The sequence below is a fragment of the Choristoneura fumiferana genome, chromosome 8, assembly GCF_025370935.1.
Source record: "Choristoneura fumiferana chromosome 8, NRCan_CFum_1, whole genome shotgun sequence".
Taxonomy (NCBI): domain Eukaryota; kingdom Metazoa; phylum Arthropoda; class Insecta; order Lepidoptera; family Tortricidae; genus Choristoneura; species Choristoneura fumiferana.
In genome coordinates this window covers 14,521,408-14,537,522 of record NC_133479.1, presented here as the reverse complement: position 1 = coordinate 14,537,522, position 16,115 = coordinate 14,521,408, and the positions used below count along the sequence as shown (strand labels likewise).

Here is a 16,115-nt window from a genome sequence, read left to right as displayed (position 1 = left end):
CCTGTGCCCAGCAGTGGGACGTATATAGGCTGGGATGGATGGAATACTTTTAATCTACTATTTTCACAGGAATTTTCAAAAAAAGTATAAAATAAAAAACATTAAATTAAAAAATCCAAAAACCCGACAATAAAACTAAAAGGAAGAAAATAAGTCTAGTGGTCTAGAACTCTGTCAAGAAGCTCATTTAAGGTTCAACAGTCGGGACCCATTCAAATCGTAACCAGCTCAAAAAATCTTGGTAATGGGTCCCGACTGTTGAACCTTAAATGAGCTTCTTGACAGAGTTCTAGACCACTAGACTAATTTTCTTCCTTTTAGTTTTTAATTGTCGGGTTTTTGGATTTTTAATTTAATGTTTTTTATTGACAGATAGTGACCCTGGGGGTTCCAATACTGCTGATGCGAAAAAACACAAATAACTACACGAAAAAATCATCATCAGCATCATATTAACTGTAGGACATAGGCCTCCGTCATCCCAAAAATTCACTCCTTGGTGATCATTTTACATCTCAATGAATGTCTGTTGTCAGCCAGCCAGTGAGGATTAGTCAGTTATCCTAGGAAGTTCTTAGTCATTTATTAGACAGAAATTACTCTATCCAGCTACAGAATTATATTTTTACCAGGAATATAAGTAGGCTGCTGCGACAGATGCTGCTGTATGGACTTCTGTGTCATCTCAAGCTGGTTCTTGTAATAACGGCAAGCGGGGTTCGGGCAGTTCTGCACCACTTCCACTATGAACTCCTTCTCCATGCCAAACTGCTCCCTACCTATTGTGTAAGATTCAACCACCTGAAATAGCAAGGAACAAATTGACACAATAATTATCAGGGTTATGCTGCACTTAAAACCTAATCATTGAAGGTTCCCTTCATTCATCCAATGGGTCAATTAAAGGAGATTGACAAGGTTTGGACCAAATATTGCCCAGAAATGAAAATACCCTAAATAATTGATTTAGTTCCCATCAAAACAATTTTTTTTTCATGACTCATGGGATACATCGTAAAACGATTTAGTAGGCCTATACAATCAAGTTTAAGCCTACACAGTTTAGTGTTAACCTAAGGATAATGATGCACTGTGTCTGTGTAGCACTTAGTCCAACTCCATTTTCTTGGTCAAGCTCCTTTTCTTGTAGCAGTTAACAACACAGACCTGTGTTTAAGTGGATGATGGCTGTTGTATGTCTTTAGTCAGCTCATATGCTGCCAGGAGGTTGTACATTGCGGTTGTACATTGAGGTTGTACATTGAGGTTGTACATTGAGGTTGTACGTTGAGGTTGTACATTGAGGTTTACATTTAACAAAAACAAAAAACCGCATTTATGTAAACCTAATTGAAATACAGGTTTGTACATTGTTTTCAACAAAAATGTATATATTTAGTTCTCAAACATTTCACGTTTCTTGCATCATCCACTTCTGTATATAAATCTGTGATTGTCTATGATTCAAATCACCATGATCAGTCAGAAATGTTAGGTTTAGGCAATATTTCTAATTATTATAACTGAACTTTTAGGGAAAGACTAACACCCTGTTTTTTGATTGCTCCTCTACCACTCAAAGGTTGACTGGCAGAGATCCCTGCAGGGATAAGTCCGCCTTTGTACTTAACACTACTTTTTTACGTAACCTTTTTGTTTTTCCTTTTGGTACAATAAAGAGTATAAACAAAAAACAAGCAAAATAATTTAACAAACTTACAGCTCTGACAGTGGCTTCCAATCCCAAATGCAGCCCATGGGGCCCGTTCATGTGTTTCAACATTACAGCATTGGCAAAGTGCTCATAAGGAAGTATTATCTTGCCATTTTCTCTTAGTATCAGTCTACCCTGGGTGTCCAATCCTACTCTGGATGCCATCATTCTGTAAAAACACAAACAAACATTACTAACATTATATAACTGAAATAAATTAAAATTATTAATTAATTATTATTATTATATTATATATATAAAGTTGCAAAATGAGACAGGTTGCCAAACATTATTCGCCGAAACATTAGGGATGTATGGGGTCCCTTAGTTACAATACTAAACACTAACTATATCTAAACTATATCTACGTTCAGTGGAAGTGTAGAATGCTTCCACCGTCATAAATTTTAAAATAATAATAACAATAATTTAGTTCTGAAATATACATTTCAGGTCAAGTAACCATTAAGCTTTTGGATTTCGAAGGCAAGTTCACGTCTGCCGCCCCCAAAGTTAGCTCACACGCACTCATGTCATGCTCTGAAAGCAGAGCGGTACCGAGGGCATGGTACTATGTGGTCTACTACCCTAAAGTTGATAATCATTTGTATGTCATAAAACAATAATGCCAATAGACGTGTCTGTCAACTTGAAAGTTCAACTTTAGCAACATATTCATTTGATAGGAACTTGTTTAAAAATTGATAGACAATTTATTTGGCTGATGGTACATCAACATCTGATCTGAATAATGACTAGTTTAAAATAATGGTGAAATCTGTAGTAATTAAATAATTTCCAATGAGAATGTGTGCACTGACTGCAAGTATGCAGCGCTGGGCAACATGGAGGAGTCTTTGAGGTCGCTGAAGCACTGGAGCAGCTCAATGCTCGGGCTCCAGCCCTTGTTCTGCAGGTAGAGCTGCAGCAGCATGTACAGTTTCTCGGTGACGTAGCCCTCCGCGCCGTGCGCCGCAGCTGCGCCGCTACCCGCGCCTCCGCCGCTCGTGCTCTTCGCCAGCACGCTCTTCATAGTCTCCGCCAGATCCATCTTGTAGATGTCCAAGTAAGTCCTCTTTTGGGAATCCTGCACCAAAACAAACACTAGCATATAATGCCAACCTCGGAAATCGATAGCGATACACGTTTGTGAGGAACGTAATACACTCCCACTGGCAACCACTCACCAGAATGATAGTAATGTGTATGCCCAGTCACTGAAAAACACTGTATTATCCTATGAAACAATAATTACGAAGATATCCATCTACTACTTTTTATAAAAAGATGGGAATTTGACGAGACTATCCTTTCTTCTTTCGACTTGACGCTGTCATTTTATTTTGATAGTGTTGTGGTAGAAACACCGAAACCTTGGAATTCGATATCGGTAAACATTTTACTTCCTAATTAACGACTTTTAATTAATAAATTTTGAAAAATATCTGCTTCTTTTCCATTTTAAGCATACCATAACAACCCATTATATTTTCTTTTCAAAGAAGACATCAGCATATTTCTAAACGAAGCCGTCAATATTTTTGACAGTACCATGACACTGACTTTGAGACAGAAAGAAAACGTGCGCGGACCAGCCAGTGACTGTATGAAGTATTGAGGTTGTAGTCGTAACGTTGTAATGTTAACACAATAAATCGATCTTTGAATTCATTAGACTACACCATGGACGAGTTGGTAGTAGGAACTTATGAAGGCTTTCTCTTAGGCTACTCTTTGAGCTACGAAAATGAGGTAAGTCTAGTTAACATGCTTGTAATTTTATGATAGAGCATGTTCTTTTCGATATGGGTAAATAAAATTTTTATTACTTTGCAGAGAAACAAACTTAAACAAACCTTTGCTACGCATTCACATACTTCTTCTGTGCGGTGTGTATCTGTTGCTGGCAAATTTCTGGCATCGGGCGGCACCGACGACAAGGTTGTCGTCATTGACATGAAGTCACGGAAAGAGCACACTGTTCTCATGAACCACGACGGCACGGTCAATACGGTTGCGTTTACGAACAGTGGTACCCATCTGCTTACTGGCAGTGATGATGGATCCATCATTGTAACGAGAACAGGCAATTGGCAGATTGAAAAAATATGGAAGAAAGCTCACCAAGGTATTTCATTTATGGAGTATCCACTTACACTGACTTGTATTTTATTTACAAGCTTTTGCTGCTGCAAGTAAAATCTTGAGTCAAACTTAACATACTTCAAATAGTTGAATTGACTTATAATAAAATTGAAGTTTTGGTATACATATACTGAGCGGCAGAAAATACAAGTAGTTTGGATGGTAATACAAGTAGGTACAGTCAACAAAAAGTGTGCATTTAAAAATAAATTGTAGGAAAGATAGGAGGAAGGGGAGGATTTCTTTAAGCATTTTGTAGCCAGCTGTTATGATATTACTATGTCAATGAATAAATGCCATTTATAGCAGAACATTCAATCAATTGTTTTGTTCCAGGTTACCCAGTCACTGATATTGCAGTACACCCTTCTGACAAATTAGCTTTAAGTATTGGAGGTGATAAAACACTGCGAACTTGGAATTTGATCAAAGGGCGACCAGCTTTTACTATAAATCTATCAAGCAAAGGTGTAACCATGCCCACAGAAATCAAGTTTTCTCCCACAGGTGATAGGTTCTCGCTTATCTATCAACAAAATGTTGATGTATGGACTATCAGTAAAGCTGGCATTGAAAAACAAATGAAGTGCACCTCAAAACCAACTTCAGTACAATGGGTCACAGACGAGAGAATGTTTGTAGGATTAGAAAATGGGAACATAATCACTTTGACAGTTTCTGATACCCAAGCACAAACATACAAAGCCCATAAACAGAGAGTGAAGTGCCTGCATTATAATAATGATATACTCTATACATTATCTAGTTCAGGAGAACTTAAAGCTTGGTCAGTAAATGATTCCAAATTAAGTGAAATTTGTTTTCATAATGCAGCATGTAGGCTCACATGTGTAACATTTAATAGGCAGAGCCAGTTTATAAAGAAAGAAGAGAAGTCAGATGAAGAAAATTCTGAAGTGAAGGATAAAGTTGTTCAAGCAGAGGACACTAACAGTGAGCATTCAGAAGATGAAGCCGAGGCACCATCACATGCACCTAAAAGGAAACCTGGTGCTTTTGTAACCATCACCTATGGCAATGAGGATGATGAAAAAACTGGAATTCCTCCACCAAAGAAGAAATTCAAGAAAAAGAAAAGAAATAAAAATAGAAAAAATAAAGTTGTTGAATAGTCCAATAGCTCATGTATTTCATTTTTCCAAAATACAATTTTAAGATGACACCATGAAGTTGTTAATGTGCAAAGAGTTGCCAATAAGAAAAAGTCAGATCACCACTGCAGAGTATATTTTCGTCGTCATTTTAGGAAATGTACATGATTTTCACATTAATAGTAAAAAACAATATGATGTAGACTTTGGTTTGTTTATTTAATTATAAATAAAAAGAATCTCTCCCACACCCAAGTACATAAATAATAAACTGTAAGACACAATAAATTAATTTGGTCCCAAAATAAATATTTAATAATTTAAGGAAAATTTAAAAAAAAATCAACAATTAATAAACAGTACTGATCAATTTTGGCAATTGTTAATGGACTCCCTACTTACATTATTCGTTATTCCTTAATTAAAATAAATATCCTAAATGCACACAACGTACATTCAGTCATACAGAGTGATTTGAAGCACGTTCCCAGTCGCGTCACCCCGGCGGCCGGGGCTATGTACACAGCACGATACACAACAGCTACAGAACCGAACATACTCACGAGGATAATTGAATACACATACAACACCGGGCTGAGACTGTACCCTGCTCCAGGCAAGTTCTCCACTTTTTACAAGCTCAGGTCCGGGCTAACGTTGCACTAACTGTGACTAAAGCTACTATAAACAGTGCCTACTTTTTATGAGCAGATGAAGTCCCAGCCTTTTAAATTTATGTTGCCTAAAAAAACTATAAAGCCAGACTTATCAATGAAAACTCGCACAGAAATATCAAGACAGAATTTAACTGGAATGTATTTATAAATCATGAATTACGTTTCATAAGATATTTTTACTTCATAGCGAAAATGGATTAAGAAATGCGGTGTGGTTGTAAGATATTTGTAAAAAAATTAGATGAGATCACATGCTCGATTAATGTCATATTATTGTATGAAATTTAAATATCTTACTAACACATCAGCAACATCGCTCTAACGATACTCACTTTACATTTGCTAAGTACATTTTGTGCAAAGTATAATTAATTTTCAAACAATTAAAATAATATTTAATTCCTGTTCTGGTAGTTAACTTTGCGGTAAATGGTAATTATATGCATTACATTACAATTTTATTGAATTCTGTGGTAGATACATATTAAACTTTACATAAAGGCTTAATAGAGGAAGTTATATAAAAAACCTTATATTTCAAGACTTTCGAGCAGCTTACAATTGATCTTATGACTAGATTGAGCCAGTGATTTTCCAGCAGTCCATTACTTCACATCAAACTTGAAGAAAAAACTGACACAAATAATACAATGTTAGGAACAACAAAGACATTTGTAAATTGTTGAAAATGTAGTCCTCATCAGATATAGCAGAGTGGACAGTGTTCGCAAAAAATAATGTTAAAACGAGTCTATATTGCACAATATTTCGCTCCCTTATATCTGACGCTGACAGTATAATATGTAGACATAACTAGTGTTGATAAAAGAGATACAGAGGATACAATAAGTTACATTAGACAGTCTAGATAAATGCGTTCTACTTGTCCTGTTCCATATTCACTTATGTCTAATTTTCGATTATTAGTATTATTTCTTCGTTCGATTCTACCCTAACGTCACTAAACTCTAAGCTATAAGTCAGATGGCACTCCCTACGCTATCGGACACAGCTTGTCGCTTCGTCGCGCCGCTGCCCGCAGAGCCAGTCGCATGCTTCACAGCGTAATTGAATACGGTTAAGCTTTCGAAAAAGAACAGTACAAGAAATTAATTACACACGCTCGTAGAAAAAGTAAAAGTGTTACAAAGAATTTGAGAAACAAAGAGATCAATAGGATAGTTTTAGTTTATTTTTGAGTGTGGTGCAGCACGAGAACGACTGGCTCCGACGGGTTTGGAGGTTTATTTTTTCTTGGCTTTCTTCTCGGCTTTCTTGAGGGCTTTGAGGTGTTTTTCGTGGGCGGCGCGCAGCTCCTTGAGGCGGCGCTTCATGCGGCGGCGGTCGTCGCCGCCCAGCCCCAGCAGCTTGAGGTCGGCCGAGCTGAGCGCCAGCAGCAGCGCGCCGTCCACGCCGCGCGCCGCGAACGCGCCCGCGTGACGCTCCAGGCCCTCGCCCAGACCGCCAACCCACTGCCACACCTGGAAACACCGCGTGGTTTTTAACCCCCGACACAAAAAAAGAGGTGTTATAAGTTTGACCGCTGTGTCTGTCTGTCTGTTTGTCGGTGTGTCTGTCTGTCTGTGGCTTCTTAGCTCTTAAACGGGTGAACCAATTTGAATGCAGTATGTTTTTAATTGAAAGCAGGTTTTCTTGCGATGATTGAACTTTGAAGTGACAATGTCGGGGTTTTTCCAACTTTTTGTTGGTTAGGTTATAGTCATTGCTTCCGAATCCGGGGGTATCTAGCTACCCACAAAGAATTAAAACTTTGTTTCGTGAGAGGTAATAGACAAGATGTTATCAGATTGCTATCTAGTTGGCATTGTTATCTTGTTTCTGATGTCCTTTCAATCGTTCAAAGGTTAACTGGAAGAGATCCCTTTAAGGGATAAGTTCGCCTTTGTACATCTCTTTCTCTTGTTAATTGTTATTTTCATGTTTTATGTCAAGGGCATAAATATCTATACAGCCTTAGCGTCAAATATAATTGTGTATACATCGACCTTATTGTTAGTGTCATAAAGGTGTATAGATATTTTTGACGTCTTGGTAACGTACATATGTTTATGCCCTTGATTGTATGTACAATAAAGAGTTATACAATACATTGTTGGTCGAAATGTGACTTAATAGGTAATTTTGCACTTGTTTTACGGGACCTACAATTCAGGGATAAATTAAAAAAAAACACTGGCTAAGGCAAACATTACTATGCCACAATAATACGCTTAACATTTTTATAAGGTAAACGTACTCGTACGAGTGCTCGTCGCTGGCCCAATAGTGGGCATCTTCAATCTTATGTCATTAGCAATACAGATGACAGCAGAGTGACGTCTATTGGGCATTAGCGTGTCAAGCACTCGTACGTTTACCTTACGCTTATAATGTCCAAGCTCACCTGCTGTTTGGTCCAGTGCGTGACGGGATGCGGGGACAGGGGCGCGGGCGGCGACAGGCTCGCCTCCGACACGGCGCTGGACAGCGGCTGCCACGGCACCTCGCCGCCGACTACGCAAGCCGGAGCTTTCTTCACTATAACCATGCCCACTTCGTTATCGATATTCAAGAGGGATGAACTACGAACTTGTGCTAGTTTCAAAGCGTGGGTTATTCTACTTTAACCCTTTTCCAGGCCCCGAGAAGCTAGATACGCTACCACAAAATGAATCATAGTTTTATATTGTTTAGCTATGGCGGATTGAATTAATAACGAATCATATTTTTAACGACTTCAATTGATTTTTTCCATTTTTACATTTAAGCAAGGTCTAATATTTGTATACATTTATGCACTACGCCTGGAAAAGGGTTAAAGCCCAGATGCCGTATTGCCTAACGTTTCTGACGCTCGCGATCGCAATCAAATGACAGATTTTGCATACAGAAACTGTCATTTGATTGTGATCGCGAGCGTTAGAAACGTTAGGCAATACGGCCTCAAGTCAGACTTGCTAGAAAAATAGTGCAAGTTGTACATTGAGAGGCAATAAAGAGAACAAGTTTAAAGAAGTCAATCGAACGCCGCAATGTACCTAATAAAACATGTTCGATTTTTAATCCCGGTCTAAAGTGGTATTAACACTTTTGCGACCATGAAACATCACTTCCGCCTTCGACTATTCTTGTATAAGGATACGCGGTCGCGAAAGTCAAAATCAAAACGTTAATTCTGTAAGTAGGCCGCAAAGGGCTCTTTTATGTGTCATTACTTTATACTACTAGCGCTTTCGGAAAGACAATCGTTGCTAAAAGTTCATAAAGATTTTAGTTTCATTAAACAAATAGGCAACACCCCACGGGTGTCAGGGAAGCCCATAAGATTGGAGCAATTGAGTTCATTTTAAAAGTCTAAAAGTCAAAAGTCAAAATATCTTTATTCAATTTAGGCTATAACACTTATGAATGTCAAAAAAAATCTACCGCCGGTTCGGAAAAACCTCTGTTGAGAAGATTCCGGCAAGAAACTCAACGAGGTATATTTTTTTTAAAACAGATATACAATATTATTAAATTATATCTATACATCACAAGTATTCAACACAGCTTTATTTTTAACACAGTAGGTTCGCTATTTGAAGGGATCGCTAATGCGGATCGGAATTATTTCAAAACTAGCTTTTGCCCGCGGCTCCGCGCGCGTGGTATTCGGTTATCGCGCGCTGTTCCCTCGGGAACTATGCATTTTTCCGGGATAAAAAGTAGCCTATGTCACTCTCGGGCCCATAAACTATCTCTATGCCAAATAATTTATGGGCTCGAGACGGGTCGCTCCGTTACGGCGTGAAAGACGGACAAACATACAAACACACTTTCGCATTTATAATATTAGTAAGTAAGTAAGTATGGATATCCCTGTCACATCATTAACTTTATAATACGCATTAGATATTAATGTCTTCTTGACAATAGATCTGAATTTTGTATCCGTTTCATTTGTAATATTTTTTGGAATTTTATTATAAAACGTATGCAATTTCCCGACTTTTTGGTTTTAGCCAGTCTGTAAGATGGAACTTTAAGCTTCCCTGTGTTTCTAGTAGCCTTTAGCTTATCGAAGTTAGTGGGAAAATCACATATGTTCTTCCTAACATACATGATTATTTCAAAAACATACAGCGACGGCAGGGTTAGGATACCTGTTTCCTTACCTTTAAAGATCTATAAGATTCTCGCGTCTTCAAATTATAAATTGCTCTAATTGTTCTCTTTTGTAAGATAAAAATTGACTCAATGTTTGCAGCAGATCCCCATAAAATAAGGCCGTACGAAATAATGTTTTGTTTAGACTTAAATGTAATTACTCTGGGCTACACTAAAAGTCCAAACAGATTTATCAATTGACTATGCTACGCTTACCTACTTTTAAACTATAACAAGCTACAAGTCTATGTTCAAATACCTATTCTAAATAAGGACGCACGTTTACAGTACTGCACAATGCACATATCAAGCTGACTAGGTATTCAGAAATGTAATTTAAAATATTTCTTTATTTCTAATCAGCTCACATATCTTTTAGTTGTTTTGTAGCATATAACTACTGCGAGTTCAACGTTGTGTATCAAAGTCAGACATTCATTTATAAAATAAAAAGAAAGATACCATCACCAAGACATAGCTCAAAATAGACACTTATTATCGGACAAGAGTACAAGACAAGGTATGACAAGATTCGAGTGAAATGGGCATGGTGATCAAAATTGCGGAAAGTAAAATACAGTCGTGGTCAACTAGAGGCGTGAAGGGTTGCAATAAAACTGTAAGAACTGGTTGCAGCATATTAAAAGTTTAGTTCTACGAGGTGCAGTGAAAATCAAAAAGGCCGAGCTACTTTATTTATTTCGGCAAGTATCTATATCATTTCAATACATAAAAGCCATAAAATCTGCCAAATCAACAAGCTCAGTTTACCAACAAAACTCAACTTAGGTACATATTTAACTACAACTATTTACATTGTATACAGTCAGACCTAATAGGCAAACAACTTTGTAGTATTAGTACTTGTGCTAATTTAAACCAGTAGCTTTTAATAGCCGAGTAGGAACCTAACTTCCCTGACTGCCTACTGGACTGTTACTGCATAGATCGCTACATAGAAGTGTCCGTATGTTGATAGGCAGTACAAACCTCTGGCGTTAGCCTCGCTGACGGCCTGCCGTATTTCGTCGACGAGGTCGTTGGTGAGCTGCACGGGGTCGGGCCGGTCGGGCCGGTCGGGCCGGTCGGGCGGCGCGGGAGCGGGCGCGGGCGCGCTCGCCAGGCGCCGCTCGCGCTCGGCCAGCACCTGCTTCAGCTGCTCGGCCAGCGACGCAGCCGGACCTACGCCCAGCCCCGCCCGTCAACAACGTCTAATGGCCCTTCCCTTCCACAGGACCAATCATGTCGCCCTATTTACGCCTCACTTCATGGCGCACGCCTCCTCACATAATGAGACAGCTTGGGCCGTAAAGCCGCGAGCCTAGTGCGGATTGAGGAATTCACAGGTTCCCCGCGATGTTTTCCTTCGCCGTAAAGTTCCATGGTAAATTTGAAATGTAACTTTGCCCATAAATTCCGCAAAATTCAAGGTACGAGCCCGAGCCCACGACCCCTCTACCTAAAAGACCATACGCTACCACGACTTACCTACCACAGGATCGATACCACCCTCTTTTCAAAACAATTGTATGCTGTCTCGACGTCACGTTTCCAACCCCTTAGGTATATGAAGACCTGTCCTATTTGGTATAATGTATTGGAACACGAGTATTGCACACATAATGAATTCAGGCGCTTCATCTGTCTATTACGCCATTCGATTATATGTAAGATTTAGTTTTGATGTGTATTTTTGAAGTATCTCGGTGATTATTGTTTTGGATATGGTATGGTGACAATGTGGATAGATAATGCCATGGTGAAAGCTTGCGTTATTCACGAACACAGGGGGTCATTCATTAAAATCATGGCCAATACATGCATTTGCCCTATGTATGTATTTTTGTGCATTTATTTCCAAGCATGTATAGTTCTTTGTTTGTATTGAAGTAGTTTTTATTCATGTTGACAAATGCGATTTATGAGCACCATACATAAAAAGCAGCAAATTGACATTTATCATGTTGGGTCTCTCTTTAATTTTTACAGAGACAAAGTTTTACCTGTTAGTTGATGATGTCTGAGATCCCTTGAGTAAACTGCGTCATCCGTGGCACTCCCCACGGAACTACCGCCGCAACTTTGTCGCTCCCGCTGCTAAACACATACCAAAGCCACTTAGCGATATAAGTTTATTTACTGGTATACTTAGCTAGACTAAATAAATGTAGATTGACTCACAGACGGTGCTCCCGTGTGCGTAGGCGCGCCCGAAGTTGATTCACTAAGAGACTCATCTGCAGAATCGTTATATGAGTCGTCTAGTCCATCATACTGTAAACAAACATCGCTGGTAAGTGTCTAACTAACAAGAGCACAATAACAAACTTTTAATTCACGCCCACGCATTTATTTTGAGAGCGTGCGCTATTACTCTGGTTGCGCTTGCACTAAGTAAATAATGTATATCGAAAATAACTTGAAGGCCACCATTAGGTACGTATGTATCTAAGCTTACAAGTCAGTACTGATACAACTACTCTGGTTACTGGATACTGTTGAACATAATAATTGGAAGCCCTTCTCTTGGAAATGAAATAGGTGGCATTTATTGATTCTTAGTAGTGGTATTTAATACCACCAATAAATAAGTAATTACATTAAACTTACACAGAAGTTTTGTCTAAAAGCTGTTAATGCTCCATAGGAGAGTTTATTAGGTCATGATATAAAAGTAATTATATATCAATACGTTCGCAATCCTAAATTGGTCAATAACTGGGTAGTTTACCTTGTATCTCCCCATCGTAGTGTCTGTAAGGGCGGTTTCAGACTAGCGTTTTATATACACGTATAAGCTCGTTTTTGGACGCGCGTACAGGTGCGGTGTTGTTTTCTTCGAGCATTGACGCGCATATAAGCTCTTATAGCGCGATCGAACGTTTTATACGCGCGTATAATCTCGTTTTTGGAAGCGTGCGTAGATGTGTACTGGTGCGCCTTTTAATGTTTCGCGCGTGTAAGTGCGTATGAGACGACTAGAAACAGCTAGTCTGAAACCGCCCTAATGGGCAGTGCGCACGCGCAGTGTGAGCGTGTGGTATACTGACGGAGCTGGCGTTGCTGAGCGAGTGCGGCGAGTGCGGCTGGTGATGGCGGTGGCGCGCCAGGTCGGTGCGCGCGCGGTGCGCCGACGTGTCCAGCAGCGGCCCGCCGCGCGGCACCGCCGCGTCTAGCTCGCGGGACGCCACCGCCGGCGCCGCGCCGCCCAGCGACGGCGTTGGGGACCTGCAACAAACGATATCAATGTGTTAAAGATCCTGGCTTTAGATTGGGTATAAAAAAATCTATTCAATTAAATTAAAATATCTCATTTCGGACTCAATTGTTTATTATTTGATTTACCCCCCTGTGTCACCATCCATTGATTTTTATTTGATGGATAAATGTGATGCAGTCTCTGTTTGTTTTGTTCGAATAGACGGAGACGGCATTACATTTATCCGTTAAATAAAATTAGTCAACGGGTAGTAAAACAGCCCCTTAGTCCGTCAAATAGATTATCAGAAAATATTGGATGCGTATTTTTTTCTTTTGTCAATGAAAAAAAATTACACGGGTGGCGCACGTCAAATTTTGGGAGTCGGGGGCCTGTGTCGTCACTCCTTAGTAAAAAGTATACGCAATTACGTAGGTGTGACGTCATACGGTTTTTTTTACTGACAAAAGAAATAATACGTGGCCGATATTTTTTAAAGCTAACTTACAGACGAAATATATATTTTTAGGAATCTAGCCTATTCTTGTAGCAACAACAGTTCAAACATTATATGCATAGATTAAATTGATTATTGAGCCACATAATGATTGTGCGAGCCGTTTTCGGCACAATGATGAAATCAGTACTAAACTAAATTTCACCTCATGCGCCTACCTCGCAAAGCGGATCGCTCGATTATTGCCTATTCATTAGAACTTCCATTACACATAATGGACAGTTTTATATATCGCCATGAACGCACGGGTTGACTTTCACCAGACAATGCATGTGACCAAAACTTAAAAAATAAACAAACCGCATCTTCCATAATTCCTTAACGATCGGATGATGCCATTACTCGGCGAAGCATTTAAGTGTCGAAAAACTCATTCGCTAAGAGTGTTTAATTTAATACTTACATAGAGTCCGCCACAGAGACCGGCGGGGCGGTATTAACGGGAGCAGGCGCCGGCGCCGGAGCATACACGGGGGGCGACGTCACCGCAGGGACATTCGCGACGTTGTTAACTACGGGGCGGTCAGGTGCGGGCTCCGGGGCGGTGACGTCACCGAGGTCTGGAGGCTCGCGGGCCTCGGTAGCCTCGCGAGCCTCGCGCGCCTCGCGCTCGCGCCGCGCCGACTTGTCCACCTTCGCGTACTCGTCTTCAATAGGAGACAGGTCTGAAAGGTCGCTGTCGGAACTCCACGGATCTGTCAAATACAAAGTTTGATCAATATTACAAAGGTTTACAGGGTTTTTTTAAAGATTTCAGACTCCAAGTGCCTGCCAAACGCTAGCAGATTTTTCTGCGCTCCAACTTCAGTCTGATGTTTCGTCGTGTCAGGGAAGCGAAGACTAAAATCCATAACCACTTGACAGTCCGGAGCGCGCGACCAATATGCCTGAAACCGTCCGGGTTTTTTATCGACGGACGAAACGCGCTGTGTGTCCACAATTTTTTAATTACAACGTTTTGAATAAAGAAGAAATACTGAGACTTAAATTAATATTTACTCATTCAAATACTATTTATAAAACAATAGCATGTAATTTGTGATTTATTCACAAAATCAAGGTTAAACTTTACGACACTAAAGTATCCACGGACGGTTTGAAGCATTTTGATTTTGCATACCATGGTATCGTCGGACTGTCAAGTGGATAAACAATTGTACGTCATTTATATTTTGATTTTTTCATTACATAATTTGTTACTGCACTGCTGTATATTTTTAATACCTACAAAAGCGAAAACGAGTTCGCCTGTTCCGCTTTCACGTCTGAACTACAGAAACGATTGCCATGAAAGTTTACATACATCATATTAGAAGACTTGAATAAGGAATTATCCCGAGAACACGAGTCTTTTCAGAGAGCTCACGATAAGCGAATTCTTCACAGACAAAGTCGTGGGCAACAGCTAGCGGTGAATGTCTGTCTGTCTGTCTATTCTTTACGCACTGTCTTGTACTGTGCTGTTACACTGCTAATGACATTCTATCAAGTACCTTGTGACGTTAAAAATTATGGTATTTGCGCAAACGCTGGTAGACCGAGAAATACGAGTAAAAGAGCCCCACACAGTCTATTTGCATTATTTCCTGACTTGTATAAGTTAGGGATAAAAATCTTAACGTTTATTCTGTAAGCAGGCCGCAAAGGGCTCTTTTACGTGTTACTTGAACTGACCGTTGATAAGCAGCGGGTCGGGATCGGGGCGGCGCGGCAGCGGCGGTGTCTCGCGGCGCGCCGATGGTTCGTGCGGCAACATCACCGGCAAGCCGGCCTTCTTTTGCGTCTCCTGCACAAAGATAAATGCCACTAAACAAATAATGGATCAGTCAATCTAGAAGAGTATTCTAGTCTGTTTCGTTTCATCGAAAGCTAGGCAGGAAAAGCTATGTTGATTCGTTACGAGAGAAAAGACTGACATGGTTAAACGCCCACCTAAAGTTAACTTCCCTATTTTTCGCCTGTTTCGATTTTTGAGAAAAGCAGTATATTTGCCTCGGCTCAGAACAGCGATTCCTGGCCTCGTACTCAACCAGTAATTACTTACTTCCAGGCCTAGGAAATACTGTGAAGCCACTTGGCCAACTCAGGACCCGTTATAGTTATTTTTAACAACAGCTGTATAAAACGGGACAAAAAAGGCGAGTAGCGTGGGTTACAATATGGGTGTAGCAAACACCACGAGCTTTTTTTGGCTTACTTACACAACGTTGCATACAACACTTTTTCTACGACTGGGTACTTATTAAATATGTATTTACAAAATTAGTAAATTAGAGAAAAAAAAGAACTATGGCAAACGCAATTAGAAGGTTAACAACAATAAAACCGTTGACAAAATGAGAAAATTTGTGTATGGTAAATTTTGTTTTTAAACACAGTGTCCTCACCAGCAGCAGCACCTCGAGCCGCGCGACCCGCTCGTGCAGCACGGAGAGCGCGGCCGAGTACTCGCGGTGCGCGTCGCGCGCGGCGCCGCTCCACCACTCCTCGCGCGCGCGCACCATCGCGCGCGTGCGCCGCCACTCGCGGAGCGCGCGCCGCGCCTGTGACACAAGACACGTTGCTGTAACACCGCTCGAGACGAACACACTGACGTAACACCGCA

The 16,115-nt window shown here is 40.2% G+C and overlaps 3 protein-coding genes across 14 annotated transcripts in view; 1 reads left to right on the top strand and 2 right to left on the bottom strand.

The window, feature by feature from the left end:
- Nucleotides 1-609: 609 nt before the first annotated feature.
- LOC141430240 (uncharacterized) lies at nt 610-3,068 on the bottom strand. Its single transcript, XM_074090845.1, has 4 exons — nt 2,902-3,068; nt 2,536-2,801; nt 1,721-1,883; nt 610-801 (listed from the first exon to the last, which is right to left on the bottom strand). The coding sequence occupies exons 2-4, from the start codon at nt 2,763-2,765 to the stop codon at nt 610-612; spliced, it is 585 nt and encodes a 194-aa protein (XP_073946946.1). The 5' UTR covers nt 2,766-2,801; nt 2,902-3,068.
- Nucleotides 3,069-3,306: 238 nt separating this feature from the next.
- Nucleotides 3,307-4,999, top strand: LOC141430620 (p21-activated protein kinase-interacting protein 1-like). The gene is made up of 3 exons (XM_074091417.1): nt 3,307-3,466; nt 3,551-3,842; nt 4,196-4,999. Exons 1-3 carry the CDS (start codon nt 3,398-3,400, stop codon nt 4,990-4,992), a joined length of 1,158 nt encoding a protein of 385 aa, XP_073947518.1. The 5' UTR covers nt 3,307-3,397; the 3' UTR covers nt 4,993-4,999.
- A 167-nt stretch (nt 5,000-5,166) lies between these two features.
- Spn (protein phosphatase 1 regulatory subunit spinophilin) overlaps nt 5,167-16,115 on the bottom strand; it is a 49,723-nt gene continuing 38,774 nt past the window's right edge. For 8 of the 12 annotated variants that reach the window (XM_074091406.1, XM_074091407.1, XM_074091402.1 and 5 more), the window contains 9 exons: nt 15,898-16,053; nt 15,185-15,296; nt 13,914-14,205; nt 12,845-13,022; nt 11,976-12,068; nt 11,798-11,891; nt 10,785-10,976; nt 8,053-8,186; nt 5,167-7,129 (listed from right to left, as the gene is read on the bottom strand). In XM_074091406.1, the coding sequence (XP_073947507.1) occupies nt 6,893-7,129; nt 8,053-8,186; nt 10,785-10,976; nt 11,798-11,891; nt 11,976-12,068; nt 12,845-13,022; nt 13,914-14,205; nt 15,185-15,296; nt 15,898-16,053 (1,488 nt within the window). In that variant the 3' untranslated portion in view covers nt 5,167-6,892. The remainder of the gene's footprint in view (nt 7,130-8,052; nt 8,187-10,784; nt 10,977-11,797; nt 11,892-11,975; nt 12,069-12,844; nt 13,023-13,913; nt 14,206-15,184; nt 15,297-15,897; nt 16,054-16,115) is intronic. The other 4 variants (XM_074091403.1, XM_074091405.1, XM_074091408.1 and 1 more) reach the window with 4 other exon arrangements.

Bases quoted from the DNA above. Each gene is read 5' to 3' on its own strand.
- LOC141430240 (XM_074090845.1), bottom strand. From the start codon at position 2,765: ATGGATCTGGCGGAGACTATGAAGAGCGTGCTGGCGAAGAGCACGAGC. The intron at 1,884-2,535 runs GTCAGTGCACAC...GTGTTTTTACAG, and splicing joins CCCAGCGCTGCATACTTGCA to AATGATGGCATCCAGAGTAG. The intron at 802-1,720 runs GTAAGTTTGTTA...TTGCTATTTCAG, and splicing joins TGGAAGCCACTGTCAGAGCT to GTGGTTGAATCTTACACAAT.
- LOC141430620 (XM_074091417.1), top strand. From the start codon at position 3,398: ATGGACGAGTTGGTAGTAGGAACTTATGAAGGCTTTCTCTTAGGCTAC. The intron at 3,467-3,550 runs GTAAGTCTAGTT...ATTACTTTGCAG, and splicing joins CTTTGAGCTACGAAAATGAG to AGAAACAAACTTAAACAAAC. The intron at 3,843-4,195 runs GTATTTCATTTA...GTTTTGTTCCAG, and splicing joins ATGGAAGAAAGCTCACCAAG to GTTACCCAGTCACTGATATT.